Source organism: Struthio camelus, chromosome 9 (genome assembly GCF_040807025.1).
Source record: "Struthio camelus isolate bStrCam1 chromosome 9, bStrCam1.hap1, whole genome shotgun sequence".
Taxonomy (NCBI): domain Eukaryota; kingdom Metazoa; phylum Chordata; class Aves; order Struthioniformes; family Struthionidae; genus Struthio; species Struthio camelus.
In genome coordinates, this window is record NC_090950.1 from 27,663,735 (window position 1) to 27,682,371 (window position 18,637).

The 18,637-nt window shown below is 45.3% G+C and overlaps 1 protein-coding gene across 7 annotated transcripts in view; it reads left to right on the forward strand.

Moving 5' to 3' along the window:
• TNIK (TRAF2 and NCK interacting kinase) overlaps window positions 1-18,637 on the forward strand; it is a 204,632-nt gene that overhangs the window by 115,183 nt on the left and 70,812 nt on the right. For all 7 annotated transcript variants that reach the window (XM_068955072.1, XM_068955074.1, XM_068955075.1 and 4 more), the window contains exons 4-7: window positions 1,012-1,137; window positions 12,193-12,303; window positions 14,184-14,274; window positions 15,655-15,785. In XM_068955072.1, coding sequence (XP_068811173.1) covers window positions 1,012-1,137; window positions 12,193-12,303; window positions 14,184-14,274; window positions 15,655-15,785 — 459 coding nt within the window. The remainder of the gene's footprint in view (window positions 1-1,011; window positions 1,138-12,192; window positions 12,304-14,183; window positions 14,275-15,654; window positions 15,786-18,637) is intronic.

Below are 18,637 nucleotides of genomic sequence, written 5' to 3' on the forward strand. Positions count from 1 at the left end.
TGACACTAATAACGTCTGATGTCGGCGCGGGCCTTGTGCTTGCCTCCTGCCTTACCGAGGTGGGTAGGAGCAGTGTGTCACACCCTTGGAGAGGGAGCTGGCTTGCAGAAGGCTGGTGCAGTGTTTTCTAGAAAACCATCCAGTTGGGCCACCGATGGGTGTAGAAGGATGTGCAGCAGAGCTGATGCGTTACTGGAGCAGTGCAAGTATGGTTAAGCTTCGTAACAACGTGGTACAGAGAGGAATTATAAAATTAAAAAGGTGGAGGAATGGCTGAGCTGCTCAAAGCACGTAGTCTGTCTGTGCATCTCCTGTTTGGAAATAAATGCCAAAGTCTTTCACATTGGTGCCCCCCTGGATTTAGAACAGGGCTCCATGCAAGGGCTTATTTTTGGGCCAAACCCAGCTTCACTGTCTGTCCTGCGAATCGGTACCTTTGCCCTCCCCCCCAGACAGGTATTTATCATATGGAGGTGCGTGGCTGCTCAGGAGCTTCTCTGGGCTCTTCACTCCCCTTCGTACCTGGTGGCTTTAAGCAGTGCACTGGGATGGCTGGTTATTCACCAGTGTGAAATGGCTGCATGTCCTCCCTTAAACTTTCTCCTTGCATTTGGGATCCTGCGTTGGAAGAGGTGCCGTGATCTGAATCGTTTGGAAACCGACTGGTTTCTGAATTGCCTGATGATCCTTCCAGTTCAGGGCTCAGAAATGCGATAGGGGATGTGGCAAAGCATGTGTTTTCTCTGATCCTGCTATTCTTAGCTTTTTGCGCAAGGACACGTTTTTAACCTGTTCAACTCCAGTCTGAACCTCAAGCTCCCAAGGCTCCGGTGTGAGTTGCACACTGTAAAAAGTGGCTGTAAATAAATGGCCCAAGGACACTTAGGTGAGGACAGCCAGAAATGGAGTGTGTGGAAGTTAACTAACGTGACGAAGAGAAGGCTGTGTGGGTGAAGTGTGGTCTCTTAGTGTCACTGATGTTGTTTTGCTTTGTTTTTCCCCTCATCCCAGGATGAAGAGGAGGAGATCAAACAAGAAATTAATATGCTAAAGAAGTATTCTCATCACCGAAATATTGCTACATATTATGGTGCTTTTATTAAAAAGAACCCACCGGGAATGGATGATCAGCTCTGGGTAAATTACTTTCTTTTCTTTAAAATCACTGGGTTTTGACATAAACACTTTCTCCGTGTTGTGCTCTTACCACCACCACCTGTATTACAAAAAGTCTTATTTTATACGCATCTTTTTTGGCTTTGTGGCTTTGAAAAGGCTGTTCCTGCACTGAAAAATGCTCCTCCATTTAGCCATAAAAGATTTGCAGACTGATGATAGAAAACGATTTTGTTCTGGATGATCATTAACGATGTCATTGTTATAAAAATCACTTGAAAATTATTCTGTCCTATGAAAATAAACAAATGCATCAAAAACAGTTGGAAGAAAAAGGGATCTTTGGTAGGAAGATAGAGGCTTAAATGCTGGTTGAGGGTGATTCTGGGCACTCATATTTCCTGCCTACTTTTAGCATTATTTACTGTTTCGTGGGGACATTGCAGAGAAATGAAGAGGAGAGGGCAGGAGGAAGGGAAGCAGAACGGACTGGAGCTGTTCAGCCGTTTCAGAGAGGATCACCTAGCAGTGATGAAGGGGTGAAAGCTGCTTTGCCTCCCGGTAAATCCTTGCCTGCCTCATCTTGCTGTTTCAGTTGTCTGTGGAGGACAGTGGCCTCTCAGTTATTTATTCAGCGTTCCCAGACCTCGGAGGATAGGGTTTAAATCTGCCTCTGTTCTGGGGTAGAGCTGGAGTACGAGCGTAGGTGAGCCCACCGCCTCCGGCAGCTGGGCTGGTGAGGGCCCTGAGCAAGCACTGCAAGTGGGCGCTCCAGGCACTGCCTTGCTTCTTATTACAAGGAATACGAAAAATTAATTAAAGTTACTCTGCTATATTCTGAGGTCAGCTGTGCTGATGGATATCTGTGGAGCAGCAACCTGCAGCTCGTGTGAGCATCTGACCCCAGTGATTTGAGATACTGCTTTTATTATGGCGGTGTGGAAGGGAAGGCTCAGACAGCTTACATTTAGGCTATAAATAATGCAAAGTTATCTTTAACGTAACTACCGGGCTGTTGTCATGTAGTCTGAGTAGCATTTATTCCTTCACAGTCCTGTAAATTCAGTCGGTTCTGAATTATCCACGCACGGTTTCTCTGGCTTGCCCATTTAGTTCATCGCAGATGTGTGGGTACCTGCCTGGGTCTGCAGGGACCGAAAGTGGATCCTGCTGGGCTCGGTCAGCCTGGCAGAGCTGGGCAAACGTGGCTCAGCAGGCTAGCAGTGCTGTGAGTGCTTCAGTGCCACGTGAGCCAGACCTGATGAGTCCTCGGTACAGCTGCTCGCCAGGTCTCCAGGCCAGGCAGGGCTCGTTGGGACATAGCACCGCACTGGTGCCTGCGCCGCCCCGTCCCGTTTCACTGGTATTATTTAGGATTTGCATTATGCAGAATGCCCCCGACTCCCATGCTTCGGGTGATGGAGAGCTGGCTCTAACTAAAAGTATTCAGTCAGAAGAAAACAGTGCCAACCTTTTCTCAGGTTTGCTCCATGGTATATGTGTTTTCCCTTAAGTTCTGGGAAGGTGGCAATGTCTGCTTCTTTTTTAAGGAGCAGTCATAAGAAGAAAGCTAATCTTGGCTTCTAAAATTTTTCTGGGTCTGAACAAGATTGTTAGAGCCTGATTTTTCAGGAATAACAAATATCCACAGTTCAGCTGGAAGGCCACAGAGAAGAGATGAAGCCTATGCTGTTTGATCCTCTGTGTGCCAAAACCTTGCCCTACCTCCAACTCTCCATATGTATAAAAATATATATTAAAAAAAAAGAGCTGTGAATTAGTGTCAGCTTCTAGAAATTTTTTTTCATCCTTTTTAACAACGGTTCCCTGACCTGTACCGCTATATCTCTACAGAGTTTCTGCAGAATGTTCTTTTCTTTAGTTTTCATATAATCCAGGCTGTATTTTAGCAGCTCCACAAGGTTTCCAGAGAAATTGCTTCAGCTGTTTGCCACTGCCTCAACATACCAGCATGTCAGCAGGCTATGGGAACTGGAGAGGCATTCCTCCACGTCACCTGTGGCAGAAACGAAGCTGATGGGGCTCTGTGCATGTTGTTTTGTTATCAAAGATTTTCTGTTACACAGAATTATTGGGAAGACTTGGGGGCTTGGACTTCACAGGCTTCTGTTATTTGGGAGGTTTTTTTTGGTGAGAACTTTTTAAAAAGCATGTTCTTTGCAGCAGGCCTGGAATTCAGCGAGGAGAAAGCTGTCAAGCTCAGCAATGCCTTTTCATCCCGTGAAATTCCATTTGGCTTTAGCTGTTTTATAATCTGTTTAAAGAAAAAAAAAAAAGCCCCACAACACTTCCCCTTTTGCTGCTGGAGTGCCTAGAGGAAAAAATAAAAAAAAAAAACGCCAACAGCGTGCCAAACCCGTGACTACGCACACAAGCACTCAGAGGAGCGGGTCTCAGCCCGGAGCTCACCGTGGAGCCGAGACTCGGCCAGAGCAGCTGCAGGGGCCAGGCTCATGGGGCAAATACGGCAAACAACCTTGAAATAAAACGATTTGGCCATCCAAAACAGTCCAAACTTCCAAAAAGAAAAGCTCAGTACAAAACTCTCCCTGAGTTAGGAGAACCTTACAATTAAATCTTCATCATCGTGTGCTGTATCACTTCAGGTGGCTGAGGGCAGAAGCTAAATCTGTGATTTTGCTCCAAGGGTCGCCCAGCTGTGCAAAGGGAACAAGTCTCACGTTCCCGCTGTCCTGCACATCTGGCTCCCTGTAACCACCTACGAGAGAGGCAGACTGAGTTTCCTTTCAGACCAGCTAACTCGTCTCAGTTTTGGGGCCTTTCTTACGGGCTAATGAAGAAAACTGTTGGAAAAGCTGCTTTCCTTCCGTTTGACAGTGCTGGTGCAGGAGATATTTAGAAGTCTCTGTCCAGTGCTGGGGCTGATTGAGGCACCCAAAGGAAACCTCCTTAGCAGTGGGGAAGAGGTCTGCTGGTGTCACTATGTTATGTAGCTGTTTTTCCAGGATCTGATTGAATTAGAGTTTGTGGGAACTCTATCAGTCCTGCCGTGCAGATAAAGACCTGTTTATTTTTCATCAGCCCTTTGTTGAAATAAAACGGTTTCTGATAATGCCCAAGTAATTCTTTTTATCGACATTCAGAAGGCTGATATGGAAATAAAAAACAGAGAGCTCTTTCAGTGGAGATTAAGATCGCTCGGGAACACGGCAAGCTTCTGACATGAAGTATTGTCATTGCTTCTGCCGCGTGCCGTGGTGATGAACAGGTCTGTCGGTATTGCTGCTCTCCATTCAGCAGCAGCCACTGGCCGTGAAAGACGAGCTTATTAAACGAGTGAATTTTCCCAAATTTAGAGAGCCACACAGAGCATATTTTAGAAGACATATCACAGCAAATGCAGATGCATATCACAAATCCAGTACATTAATAAGAAGGAAGTAAAAGTCAGAGGGACAACCTTTATGGAACATAACAAAACTGAAGTAGCTTTATTTCTGTCGAGGATAAGGTGTTGCTTTCTGAGGGTGGCAGTAGTGGCCCATTCTTGGGCTGGTCTGGGTCTGGGCTTGTCCTGATGTTGGGCAGTGGGGACACCAGGCCACAGACCAATTGGAATATCTGATGTCCGGTGAAACGTAAATCTCCGGAGCAAGTTCTCCAAGTCGAAGCTTTGTTCGTTTGAGACTCAGTCATGCCTTGTGGGGGAAAGTGGAGTAGTCTACCCCATTTTTTTCCTGCTGACAGAGGAGGAGGAGGCGGCAGACAGTGCTCCCTTCCCGGACTGAGCTGCCTTCCCTGAGCGGCGCGGGCACGTGGTCTGCGCCATGGGGCTTCAGGGGGGACATGTCTGGCTCCAGCCCAGACGGGGAGGCGCTGCAAGCAGAGCGTCCCACGGCAGAGGCACAGCCAGGATGGGTTGGACGAGTGGTCTGGGGTGGTGAGGATGCAGTGTATCAGCTAACTACTGCTTCTTGGGGTTAAATTAATTAAATTCTCCCTGATGTTGCTTCCCAGGCTTAATTTCAGGCTCTGCATTACCCAGCATCTCCTCTTTTGCCCTGCCTTCCTTCCACAGAAGGACGGGGGACAGGGGCCAAATGACAGGCAAAATGAAGGTATAGAAGTGGCCTCGCCATGGCCCAGCAGGAGCTATGGGGTGTGGGTGTGATTTTGTGTCAGGGTGGGATTACACAGGGGTTGGGGGGGGGGGGTTGTTTTGAGTTTTTTGTTTGTTTGTTTTTTGGAGGTGAGGGGGTGGGACATTCCTACCGAAGCTTGAACCTGATGGGGAAGGCGATGCCATCCCAAAGGATCCCTTCCTGAGCACGTTGCTCTTGCAGGCCTGATTGCAGGGCTGTTACTGGAAGCTGCACGGTCGTCTCTTCATTTCCATATGTTAACATACTGTATATATCCACAGGGTGATATAGGTTCCACTTTGCTGGATGTTTGTCATCTGTCCTTGCCGCCCATAGTGTATTGAAGAGATTAACCGAAAAGATCTGCCGTGCGTGTGCAATGGTATTGGATTTTGCTGCTGCGTGTAGGATTGGATTTACACAGTGTTCGGCTGAAGCCACAGGCTGGTGATGGCCGAGGGCAGAGCACTGGCAGCGGCACCGGTCCCCAGGGGCGAGAGGTACTTGTCTTCCAAGCTGGAGCTGTGTTGCTTCCATGGCAACCCCAACAAAGAGTTGGGAGGTAGATGTATAATGAAGGGGAAAAAATGACTAACAGGCAGACTTCAAAATACCTGTGCTAGGCAAGTATCCCCAGGGTCCCTGAGCGCTGCCCGCCATGGCCCTGGGACGCAGCGGGGGATGGCACCAGTGGTGGGTAATCCTCCTGGCACGTCTTCTGCAGGCGGAGGAGCTGGGGGTGCCTTTTCTTAGGAGGAACGAATTCAGGTGATTTCGGCAAGGATGCTAAACTCCAGCTGCAGCTGGGTTTGGGGAGAGGGATGAACAAGTCCAATGTGCGGGACCTGAGAGGAAAGGGGAAGGTGTGTGTGCAAAGCCATTGAATCCACTGGGCTTGCATCTGAGCAGCTCAGAGCAGGATTGATCTTAATCTGCTTATCGAAACTGGAGAATATTTTTGGACAGTTGATGATACCTTGCGTCACAGGAATTAAATCAGTAAACATTTGAGAGGCGATGGTTTTCGGTTGAGCTGTAATTCTCATTAGTTCCTTCAAGATCCCCGGTCCATCGGTGTGACCCGAGACGTGGCGTGGAAGGGGATTATAAGAGGAAGCTTGATGAGGGGCCATCACAAGTAGGCTGGAGGAGAACAGGACTTCTCCTTTGGACTCAGACCGAGATAGTAGGGCTTTTAGAAGAAAGGTTTTCTGCTGCTTTGTGGCTATGTAAGCTGAAGCTATTTGATTTTCATTCCTGTTCAAAGCTTTTTCAGTGGGAGCCCTGAATATATTCTAAACATCAGGCAGTCTTGGGCCTGTGTCCACTCATTTCTCACCTGTTCCTAAGCCTAAAGCTTTCTGCCTGCTCAGGACTCGGGACTAGAGCTACCTTCAGGCTCCTGAAGTACTACGAATTGCTTGCCTGGCCTCAAGCTATAAGGAAGTGCTAGCAGAATGCAGCCAAGCAAATTATTTATTTATGAAAATCTGCAAGAGCCATTTGTACGGCAAGCCGCTGCCTTCAAAGAAAGGAGACCAGAGCCACTGTGGCCTCCGTTTTTGTGCCCAGCTATAGCCAGAGAGGAGTGTTGCAGTGGTGGTGGTGCCTGCGCCAGGCAGGCCGCAGAACCAGAGCGCTGCAGGTAATGCCACTTCATCTGCAGTCTGCGTCAGCTGTAGCATTTGCACAGGCAATTAAAACCTGTATTTATCTTCTCAGTTCAGTGTGTATAACAGGGATGTTTATTTCTACAGCATATTTTAATCAGTGCTTGATACAAAATCTATCGTTCTCTCAGTTTCTGAACCAGGCGCTGGCTTTTCGGCTGAACCACCACCTGATGGTTTCTGCATTTTTAATGCTCCATCCCTGGCTCCAGGTGTAGTTCCAGTACCAGGAGCCACGATGACTGAGAGAAGAAGGAAGCGAGCCAAGGCATGGGGTGAGGTGGGAGGCTTTTACGCCCTGGGGTTAAGAAACTGAATTGCTTTTAGTTCCTGTTTTCAGGCACTGCATCCAAGGACTTGTTCCTTATGGCCTTTGCAAGTAACGTGTGCAGGTGTCTGTCCATCCCCTTTACCGGGTGCCGTTGCTCTCCCGCTAGCCACTTTTGCGGCAGTGTGGTGAGACGCCACGTTTCCATGTGGGCAGGGTCGGTCCTGCCTGTTTTCGTGGTAGTCCAGTTGCTTTCGTCATCGGGTCACCAGTTGCTGCTGGAGCTGTTGCACCCATGCCCAGCAGTTTCTCGGGGCGCAGCAGCCATCCCTCCAAGCTGGCTGGGGGTTTTTTATGTTTTAAAGGTGACGTCTCTGGACGCAGGCCAGGTCGCAGCAGGACAGTGAAGGTGAGAGCCCCTGCTAGGGGCCTGGAGGAGAGAAGGCTGTGGAAGTTTGGGGATTGTTTTCAGTGGTTTAAAAAGGAGAAGTTGAATAAATTGTTCTTAGGGTGGGGAACAGGAAGACAGAAGGATTTGGCTTGCAGGGTAAAGGGTTCAGGTGAACCTGGGGAGCCCCTCTGGAGCGCACAGGGTGGATCGCTGTTACTGGGACTGTGGTTTTCGCACTGGAGATGCTCATGTTCCAGCTCTTCAAGGTAGCGTACAGTAGGAATGGGATCACAGGTCTGTGTGGCGACTCCAAAATCGAGGAAGGTCATGGTTGATCTGAAAGTGGTGAAGGCTCCTTGAGCAAAGGATTCCTGAGAAGGCAGAGCGGAGACTCACAGCTGCAGCTCGGGAATTTGCCTTGCTTATGAAGTTTGTGTCACTCTGATCTGAAGCGCTAAGTAAATGAACTGTATTTAAAAATATCTCCTCAATAAATGGCCTTGCAAATTAACTTTCAGAAGATGAGCTTGCCTTTATCCCATCTTGATGATAATTTTAATTATGGTTAGTAAATTTCAATCTGTATTTCAAGTTTATTGTCTTACACCATCATAGCTTCATCCTTTAACAAGACTGGTAATAATACAAGTGTTTGCTGGACAAAGCACTCTCCTAGAGATGTAGGACTGATAAGAAAGTGTAACTGAGTCATTTGAAACCTTTCCTAAGTGTATTAAGCTCTCTCCTAAAATCGGTTGAAACTTCTGCTCCTTTTTTTCCTACTGGAAGGCTGTTCTGAAACCTCAGTTGGTTTCCAAATGAAATATATCCATAGGATGTTTATACCCTTTGATATTGTGCCAATATCTACTTTATTGCTTAAATACTTCTTCCTCCTCTCTGGTGCTTAGTTGTCTGTGCTATTTATAGTATGCAGTCATATCCCATAGCTATGTGTCCTTTGGCTGGTTAAGCAAGCATGCAAGTCCTCTGAGAAGACCAGTTATCTTTTCCCCTGATCATCCTACTAGTCCTCTTCTGTCCTTGCTCCAGCGTGCGCTTAAGTCTTTCCTGGACTGAGTCGTCCGGCATAGCACATAGCATCTTAGGTGAGGTCTGACCATGTTGAATGGTGTGCATCCATACTGATCTTCAGTATTTTCTCTCTTTGGAGACTGCCCTCTATAAATTGCAGTGAGGGCTCCTGCAGTGTCCTTCCATCTGAGGATCAAAGGAAGCTCTAAAGCCATTTGGGGGGAATGACAGGCCTGGTGGGTGCCACAGTACATGCTGTGTACATGCCATCTTTGTTCCGCAGGGCCAGGGCGGAGGAGCCGAGAGAGAGCGGAGCAGGTGCTCGAGCAGTAGAGCCCTCTGTGCCGGCACGCAGGGCTGAAGCCGAGTCTGGTTTCAATAGACAGGACATGGCAAGTGCACGCAGCAGCCAGCATGTGGTGAGGAAAAATCATGCCACTGCTTCATTATTGATCACGATTGATCACCCTGCAAGTAAAAGAAAGGGAATGCCATTTAGATGCAAGCACTGTGGTATGTAGGTCTGCAAAGTGTTTGCCGATGGGGGAGACTTGCAAAGATATGCCGATACAGTAAACCCAGCTGTAGGCCTTCCAGTAGCCCATCAAAAACACCCCTGTTACACCACCCAAAGCACTGATGTGGAATAAGCACATTCTGTCACTTCAGATTTGTCCAAAAGAAAAAAAAAGGCAGTGGATTAACTTTGTGCCAGCAGGCCCTTTGCTGCATCTGTCCTCTGCAGCTAGCATTAATTTCAGTGCCTTGCATCTGGCTGATGCAGTGGAAGGGTGCTGGAGTGGCCATAGTTGATCCAGATCCCATTTGTGCTGCTGCCGGGCCAGGATGTAGAGAGCTGCGGTATTTAATGATCACAGAACCACAGTCAGAGGTTCAAAGAAGGTTTCTGGCAGCCAGCTCTGTACTCAGCACAACCTGTACAGCCAACATCACTGAAAAATATCTCATTAAAAAAGCTACATTTGCAGTAGTTTGTGAATTTCCAAAAGAAACTTGCAATTGCAAGTTTTGTTGGAGAAAAAAATGATGCGTTTTGTTCCTTTTAGCTAGGAGTAGTTGCTTGGTTCCTTTTCACTTCCATACAAAACTTCTGGAAATGGTATTTTTTCAAGTCAAGTGTCTGCTATCCTTCCATTATGGATTGGGATATGCTGGCAGCCTCGTTATCTTTCTGTTGCTCTTTCTCTTAGAGAATTCATGGCAAAGCATTTTGGAAATGCCTTAGTGTTAGCAACACGTGCGCAGTGCTAAGCCCCCCTGGACCCTGCCCAGCTGGACCTTGAAGCTGCTGCCAAAGATCTGGTGCTGGATATTTTCCTATAGAAGTTATGGGATAGTGCCACTCTTAAAAAAGCTAAGCTGGAAACACTGCCCCAGGATTCTTTTTCTCTTTCCCTCTATCCCCTTTGTTTTTACTCTCCAGGAGATTTCACAATTATGGATTTCAGGTACATCAGCAGGTGGCTGCATTATTCACTTCCTGGTGCAAAATTAACCTTTCATCTGTGATAATCAGGGACAGCGTCTAGGGCTGAGAGAATTGCCAGCACCATAAAGCCAATCTGGCAAAGTAAAGGATGCGCTGGGTACTTTTAATGATGTTTGCTCCCTCTTCTTTTAAGCCTCGTGATTGCAAGATGTGGTATAATCTGCCCTTCCTCTTCCACAGCTCTTTAGCTCATAGGAGTGCAGACAGGTACCAGGTATGTGTGCCTGTCTGACTGCTGAGGGAAAGGACAGATAGATGTACAGTGATTCTTAACCAAATTCTTGCCTTCTTTGCTAGCCACAGGTCTGCCTCGTTCGTACCCGAGAGCCTACAGATGTATTTCCGAGGGTCAGGGACTGAGGAAGGTTGCAGGGAGTGTCTTGTGGGTTGGAAAGTGTTTGTGGGGTAGTTCAGCTCTCCAAGGATTTCCTTGCAGTGCGTACTGCGGTGCTATCTCAAACATTTATTTGACCAGTAACACATGTGCAGATACTGATATCCCCCCTGTGTCAATCAGCCAAAGACAGGACAAGCTGCTCTGAAACCAATTGCTCCATTATTCCCCAATCAGGGAGTAATTAGTAATCCATTATTTTCTACTTATGCCAAATCCCATTGCCAGTCTCACGTGCTAGGATGGAAGAGCTGCAGATGCTGCCGCAGCATTCATTGCCTTTGCACGGAGCTGACTTTGGCCAATCACACATTTGTTTCTTGGAGCCAGGTTCATGACGTAGCAGAGACACGCAGAGAACTTTTCAGCTGTCATTTTTGGAAGACAAGAAACTTAATATCAGAGCTAAAGATAGGGGCATGGTCAAAGTATTCTTTCAGCCAGCTTAAGATAGATTCTGCTCAAGTATTTTAGTTAAACTGAAGACTTATAGCAGGATTCAGCCTGCGTTTTATGATTGTTTAAATACAATGGTCTTTTTAATCACTGTATTTGAGCAATTTGGTTGGAACTAACCTTTTTGCTCTCTTTCTCTTGCTTATCCTCTTGGCCCTTGCTTTTAATAAAGTCATGTCATTTGCTAGGCAAATGTTAAATACCATGGAAGCTTCATATGATAAGAAACTTTAAAACTGTACGTTTAAGAATCTGGCAAGGTGAGACTTGTAAAGAAAAGGAACATCTCTTATTAGACAAACTGATCTAATTGGAAAACGTGGGCTCACTTTTGGGAGAAAAGCAGCTCCCCAGGTCTTCGAGCAGGTTTGTTGTACGTGCCGGGTGCGCGCTGTCTCTTGAGCACGCTGATGTCTCCCTGGACACAGTGGGAATCGGTGATGTTCCTGGGAGGCAGACTCATATCCTATGCTATTTTTGTATGTTTTATTTCACAGGTGCGCAGTAACAATATTAAGTTTGGGCCTGGGTTAGATCCTTGTATCTTTATATTTACTATTAAGAAACGTTGTAAGTGGTACAAACTGTGGCGCCAATCTAACTTGGAACAACGCAGGCAATAGGACTCTACCTGTCTCCTCAAGAGGCTGCAACCACACAACAAGCTTCGCCTCAAGACATGTTTCCAATCTGAAAAAGCAGTCAAAGACAAAGATCTTCCAGTAGAAAAAGTTGAAAAATCAAGTTATTTTTTAAGGTTGTAGGCAGAAGCTTTCTCACATCTGTGATATTGCCTTCAGATCTGTAGGCCTGAAGTATTTCTACAAGAAGGAGTAGAAAGATGCAAGAAGGAGTTTTACTTGCATTGATGTTGATACTAATGATCAATAATAGATAAGGATAACGTAGAGTTTGTAACAGGACGATCTGAGATTTCTGATTTCCTCCTCTGCTTTTCAGTACTAAACTGATTCCCGTTTCTTGTTCCGATTCGTCTGGAGAGCAGCAGGCCTTGCAAGCCTTCCAACGTCTCACTGATTTATTTTTTTAACAAAAATGACATAGATTAAAAGTTGAGAGATTCAAAACGATGTAATGATCGCTTTGTGTAGCAGTGTCACGGCACCACAGTGACAGTGCCAACTTCAGGGTCCTCCCCTAGGCTGTGGCAGCCCTGAGGATGCTTTCAGTTTAATTGCAGTAATTGCACTTGTGTTTCCTTTGCCAGCTGGTGATGGAGTTTTGTGGCGCTGGCTCCGTCACCGACCTGATCAAGAACACAAAAGGGAACACTTTGAAGGAGGAGTGGATCGCCTACATCTGCAGAGAGATTTTACGGGTATGTGTCCAGAGTGAGATAGGTGTCCTGTGTCATCTCACTGTTGGACTTGATACTCAGAGAACATGTAAAGCCTCTGAAGTGGCTCTTGCGGCTTTATAGCTGCTGCACTGCCATAGACTAGAGCTGCTTCGGTGCCAGTGGCCATGAATGATTCATGTGCTTGTATGATGCATAATAAATAAGCACTATTTAATGCCCTTTAGCTTCGTTAGTTCCCTGACTTTTAACCTCCTTTTCCTTCAACAAAAATATAATTTCCTTTAATATTAATAGGCGAAGGATTTATGAACATTAGAATTAAATTTTCAATTAACAGAAAGGTAAGAGCTAATAAAGTCTGTGGAAAGAATCTTCGTGATTAAAAAATCCCCCATGTTTTCTCAAATCCGCATGTCTCTGGCATTAATGAGGATGCTGCAGCTTTTATACCCACAAGGTAAAGCTTTGACTGGAATGGATTAAAAAGGGCCAGGCCAGAGTTTCATATGCTGGCACCTTCAGCAAAGGCTTGCTCGCGTTTTGTGCAAATGAGGTCAGATTATGTGATCGTAATGGTTCCCCCAACATTAAAATCTGTCACTCTGTTGGAACATCAGTTATATGGACATTTCAGTGTCGGGAAACCACGCTTACACAGGCTTATTTTAAAGGTATGAACTCTCTGAGCCTCTCTCGTAAAATAGTCCTTGTCAGGGAGTCAGAATGCAACTGCGGAGCAGTCCAGGGCCGCCGTCCCCTGCGGCCGCCTCTCCGGGCGGTTGTTTTGTGGCTGGCGGGCCGAGGGCCTGCGGAGGGAAAAACCTGTGTACTGTTTCCGATGTTGCGGAACCTGTTGTAATTTTGAAACATTATATTTGATCCTGCACTGCTGCGGGATTTGCTGAAATTTGTGAAATTTTTGCTTTGCCTTCAGTGCACAAAGGATCAAAGAGCCTCTAACTGAGTATAATGTGGGTAAAAATTGAATGCAGCAGGGCTCCTACGCATAACTTGTTCCATGATGTTGTCCCAAGGTAACAAGCATAACATGACTAATAACTATCAGCAGCGATACCAAAAAGAATATTCTTCCTGAAATATGAATGTTTAATGTGAAATGTAAACCTAATGCAAAATTAGTTTTTAAAGTGATCTATATTTTAAGTAACCTATGCTTTACTTAGCTGGCAATATAGGTGGATGTTACTTTGAAAGTGAAATGATGAATGAATGAAATAAAAACGTAGGTTGCAAAAAGAAATTAATGAGCTAATAAAAAGCACAATAGAAAAGCTAGTTTACCTTTAGCCTCCAAGACAAGCTTTTAATTTGAGTGATATCTCTATTAGGGATATGTGCAAGTTATAATATTTGTATTTGCATGGTAGCTTTTTTTAATACAAGCTTTTTATATATTGGAGTCCCGTTTATTGGACCAATATAAAAAGAGAATTGTTTTTTTCGATTTCTGGATGATGGAAACACAGAAAGGAGACAAAAACATTCAATTATTTTTGCCACACAAATGACTCCCTAAGGCAAAAATGCACATGGGAAAAAAATGCCTAGAGATGCTGAGGAATTTGGGTTAATATGGGTTCCTGCCGAAACTGAAGGGTTGGTCTTAATCCCTGTAGAATTGACAGTTCTTTTCTTCGTTGTAGAGAGCACCCACTGCTGCATGTATAGCCAGTAAGTGGATGTTTCACTTGCCGGGTATGTCCTCCCAGCGTGTAACATAGGACGGTATTTTGAACGCGTGATAAACAAAAGCGTTTTCAAGTGCTTAACTCCAACTGTGAAACTTTCATTTCTGCAACATAATTGGTTGAGGAGGAATGTCAGAAAATAACGTACTTTGAGCTTGGATTCCTCTAACCTTTCTCTGAATTCTCTAGGGTTTGAGTCATCTACACCAGCACAAAGTAATTCATCGAGACATCAAGGGACAGAATGTATTGCTGACGGAAAATGCAGAAGTTAAACTAGGTAAGAGTGGGTTAGAGCTCTTGGAAACAGCAAGTAGGCTGGCTGGAGAGAAGCAACAAAATTGGTAGAGGCTGGGTAAATGACTTGGAGAATGGGGATAGATACAAAGAGCTACTGTGCGTTTGTCTTTGTGCCAGCCTCAATAATATGACCTTGGATGTTGACTGAGTGTTATGCAATAAACTGTCAGTGACTGATGATCAGGTTCTGCAGGCAAAGAGGTACTTGCAGCGGTGTTTTGGATAGATAGTTTGGGTAGCTCTGCTCTCAGATGCAGGTTGCACAGTCATGACCATTTTTTCATGCCTCAAATTCAAGATTTGAATATGTGCACCCCCAGATAACAGTGAAGGCTGTTTCCCCACAGCTTCATAGTGATGCCCCAAAGGATGATAATCCCCTCCATTTAATCTGATAAAGTCCAGATTTGTTTTCCAAGCCAACCTGTAAGAGAGCTCTGTTTGCAAGAACTGCTTGGAATTTCATATGCAGCGCTAATCACTCTTTGGAAGACCAGTCCTCTACATGAAGATCATATGGAAGACAGTAGATGAGCACAGATGATGTGCTGATATCCTCAGTTGTCCAACACCTATGCTTTTAAAGCTGTCTTTGTGCGTTTTAATTTACGCCAGTGACGAAAGACCCCTTTCACAGGTAAAGTGAAATGGAAGCCTTGTCTTACCATGTCTCTCTCTCTCTTTACAGCAGAATAAAAAGCCAGCTTAACAGATGGCCCCACCAACTCGTTTGGCTTTGTGCTGGTGAAGATTCCCCTCCAAGGGGAAGTTCTCCAGGGCAAATCTCCAACCATTAGGTTGTACAAAGTGAACTTAGTGGACCATAGAATATTTTCTCATTGATTTGATTTCATCAGTTTTTGCTTCATTTTGCAGCTCTGTGCTTGACATTTCCCTATGGGCCTTTGTCCTTAGCCCTCAGTTTCTTAAGTCGTTTGCCTGTGCCATTTCCCACAAGAATTTAGGTAGAAAAATGAGGCATCTACAAATATTTGGCAGGCTTTAATTCAGATGAGAAAGCATAGAACAAAGGCTCCTGCTTGTTCATGTTTCTAACCCCGTTTCTCATTAGTATGAGGGGTTGTGATTTCTTCTCACCACCTCCTGGGAAAGAGGAAAAGGCACAAGGTTTCTTACCAAACTTGGAAATCGGACGATCAGATTCATCTTTGATTGACCTCTGTTGGTCTCAGCAGAGATCAAAGAAGAATGTGGCTGGCTCAGTGTTTCTCTCTTGATTGTGCAGAGAAGTTGGCCTGAATGAACTTAATATAATATTATATGTTTTACATTCAGCAGAAAACTTTTGCTCAGGTTTGTGTCTGACCGTAGGATGTCCTGTTGTTTTTCTGATCCACAGTGGATTTTGGTGTCAGTGCCCAGCTGGACAGAACGGTAGGCAGGAGAAATACCTTCATTGGGACTCCTTACTGGATGGCCCCTGAGGTCATTGCTTGCGATGAAAATCCTGATGCCACTTACGACTTTAAGGTAAGGATGACCGCATTCATACTCATTTATGCATCAGTACAGATGAGATCTTTGCAAAGTCTAAAACGCTCACTAAGATGGTAGTCAAAAAATTGAAACAGCCAAGAGACTCAGAGCAAAGATTTTCTCTATGTGCTAATTATCTGTGCTTGAAATTAGAGCTGTGATCATAAACATGTGAAGAGGGTGCTTGGTATGAGCTCTCGTTTTATGTCCCAATACCATAAATGTGAGCACTCAGGAATTTAGTATATGCTTGCGGCTTTGCAAAATACATCAGGAGGCAGTGTGTTCTTCTGCTTTCTGGTAGTTAGATTTTGGGATCTGGATGCAGGTCCATCACGAATCTTTGTTGTGCTCTTCATGTGTCCAAAGTTACTGGGAAGGAGTCTTTGTCCATGCTGAGAAAGGTGTCAGACTGAGGCTTTCTACCTGCTATTTTGCTTTTCAGCGCTAAATGTTTAAATACTACAGTCAAACATGCTATATTTGCTGTTTTTATTCCGGAGAAAAGTCAGGTCGGATTTAGAAAGGGCAAAATCACATCTTTTGGCCTGCAGGCTGGTACTCACACAGAGATCTGAAGGTCGCCACACAATCAGATATTTGGGGGGTCTGACCTACTTTTCACACATCTCTGTTGCCTGTTTAAAGTTTATTTTTGGATCAATGGCAGCACAACATTGCTACTGATTCCTAATGTGGCACTGAGGACTGTGCCACATAACAGGTTACTGAAAGGGTCATGATTCCCACCTGACCATTCAAGCTGCAGTGAGGTCTGAGGTTTAAAGCAAAGCAAGCTTCATGTGATTTATTCTGATTCTGCCTTACTGCAACTTTCTGGACGTACATCTGTAGAGGTGTCCCTTGGCTTTGGTGTCTTGCTATTTGAAGTGCCTAGAACTTGAATTTCTAGCTCTGAACCCGCTAAGGTCCTTTCAGCATTTCCAGAGAGCAGAGCAAGACACTAAAGCCTAAGTTTTTCAGGGAAAAGCTGAGAGTTATATAAAGCTTGTTGTGCCTCTATTAATGTACATGCTGAGGGGCTGCTTTACAAAGTAATGCTTAAAAAGGATTTTTGGACCCTTTGGTGCGAGGCTAGGTAGCTGATTTTTAACAGTAGGACATTACAATATAATACTGTCACAACACACTATTGTGATATGATTTGGGGTGTAATTACAAATCTCTCAGAGCATTTTTTTAAGAGATGAAGGATTTTAAAACGACTAAAAGATGTTTTATTATTGTAGTTATTTAAGTGTATCAGTCAACTTTTGAACTGATCATTTTCCTGAGAGCAGCTATCCGTTGTGAGTTCATCCTCAGGGTTACAGAAATCGTTAATGATAAGGGCATGCAGAAATAGTTTAATCTGCAATTATTCAATTCCCTTTGATTAACCAATTACAACAGGCATTTCCTTAACTCTGCTGGTTACTCTGTTTTATAGCAGGGCTAAAGCCCACACTAGCTGCTCTCATCATGTCTCTACTGACAGCACTCTCACTCTGGCTGTGCAATGCTCTAATTAATCACAGCGCTCCTTTATTTTATGCACCGTTGTTAGGCTGCCATTTATTAGACACATCGGAGCAGATTTAACAAATCGATGGGCTCCTTAACCTGATAGCTGGACTCGCATTATGTTGTGTATACATGTGGTACATGTGCAACATGAGCTGAGGAGCTCAGCGAGGGGTAGCAACTCCCCGGGGCAAATTTCACTGGCTGCAGTTCACAGTGCAGAGCCAGGCTCACCTCGGCTGGGACGCCCTCTGTGCAGAGCCACCACGCAGCCAAGCTGGGTAGGCAGCAGTATTCAGAGACCCAGCTCCCATGCAACAGGAGCTGCCGGGAACAGAGGCTGCAGCAAGGCTGAGCAGCGCTGGCACCTTCTCCCGCTGCCCTCGCGGACCCTATCCCAACAGCTCCTCAGCCTTCCCTTGTCGGTGCTCTGGCTCGGGAAATCAGCTGGATTTGTAAAGGTTGTAAAAATAAGTGGTTCACCTGCGTGTGTGATCGTTTCCCCTGGAAATGTTTTCTGGCTTGTTGGTACTTGATAGATCCCATGTTAGTTTTCATGATCCAGATACGCTCTGGAGAGATTTCCTGCCATTAAGGCACTCAGCCATGGAAAGGAGAGTTTGAAATTCTCCCCTTCAGAAAGGGTGCACTGGTTGTTTATTCTTCCTTTAAAAAAAAAAAGGGTTTCTGTCTTTATAGGCAACTTTTTTCCCTCAGAAATCTCTGAGGTTTTTCTTTTTCCAGAATAAGTAGGGCACTTAATATGCAGTTGACTGATGAACACACGCTGGGATCAGAATCCCTCTGTTGTCCCCAAGGACCAACATTCATCGCAGGCTGGACGCTTTGGTCTCTGAAGTTGGCATTGACAGTCTTCCCTTGACTGGGGATAAGAAACCAGCCTGATTGCTGCTGACACACACAGCGCAGGGTTGCGGAGCTCGTGGTAACGTGGGAGCCGCTGGACATAGCCTGTACCCAGGGTCGCATCCCTGCACCTGATGCTCTTGCTTTGAAGCAGGGAAAAAATGTAAACGGCAATTTTGTTAAAAGGATGCAAATCAGATGCTCTCAGGTTTAGCCAACTGGCTTGAAATAATGAATACAAAAGATGAGAATTAGAGAATGAAAAAAAGAAATCCTCACAGGCTTAATCTGTGAGACAAAAAGCCTCTGATCCCACTGTTTTCTTAGCCAGAAAGAGATGCCTGTGTCATCTATGGAAGGATGCAGTAAATACCTCTTCACAAAAATAAGCCACTTTTTAAAAGAACAAATAGAAACTCCCCATTGTTGAAGCTGTTTGTTGGTTTTTCCCCCAT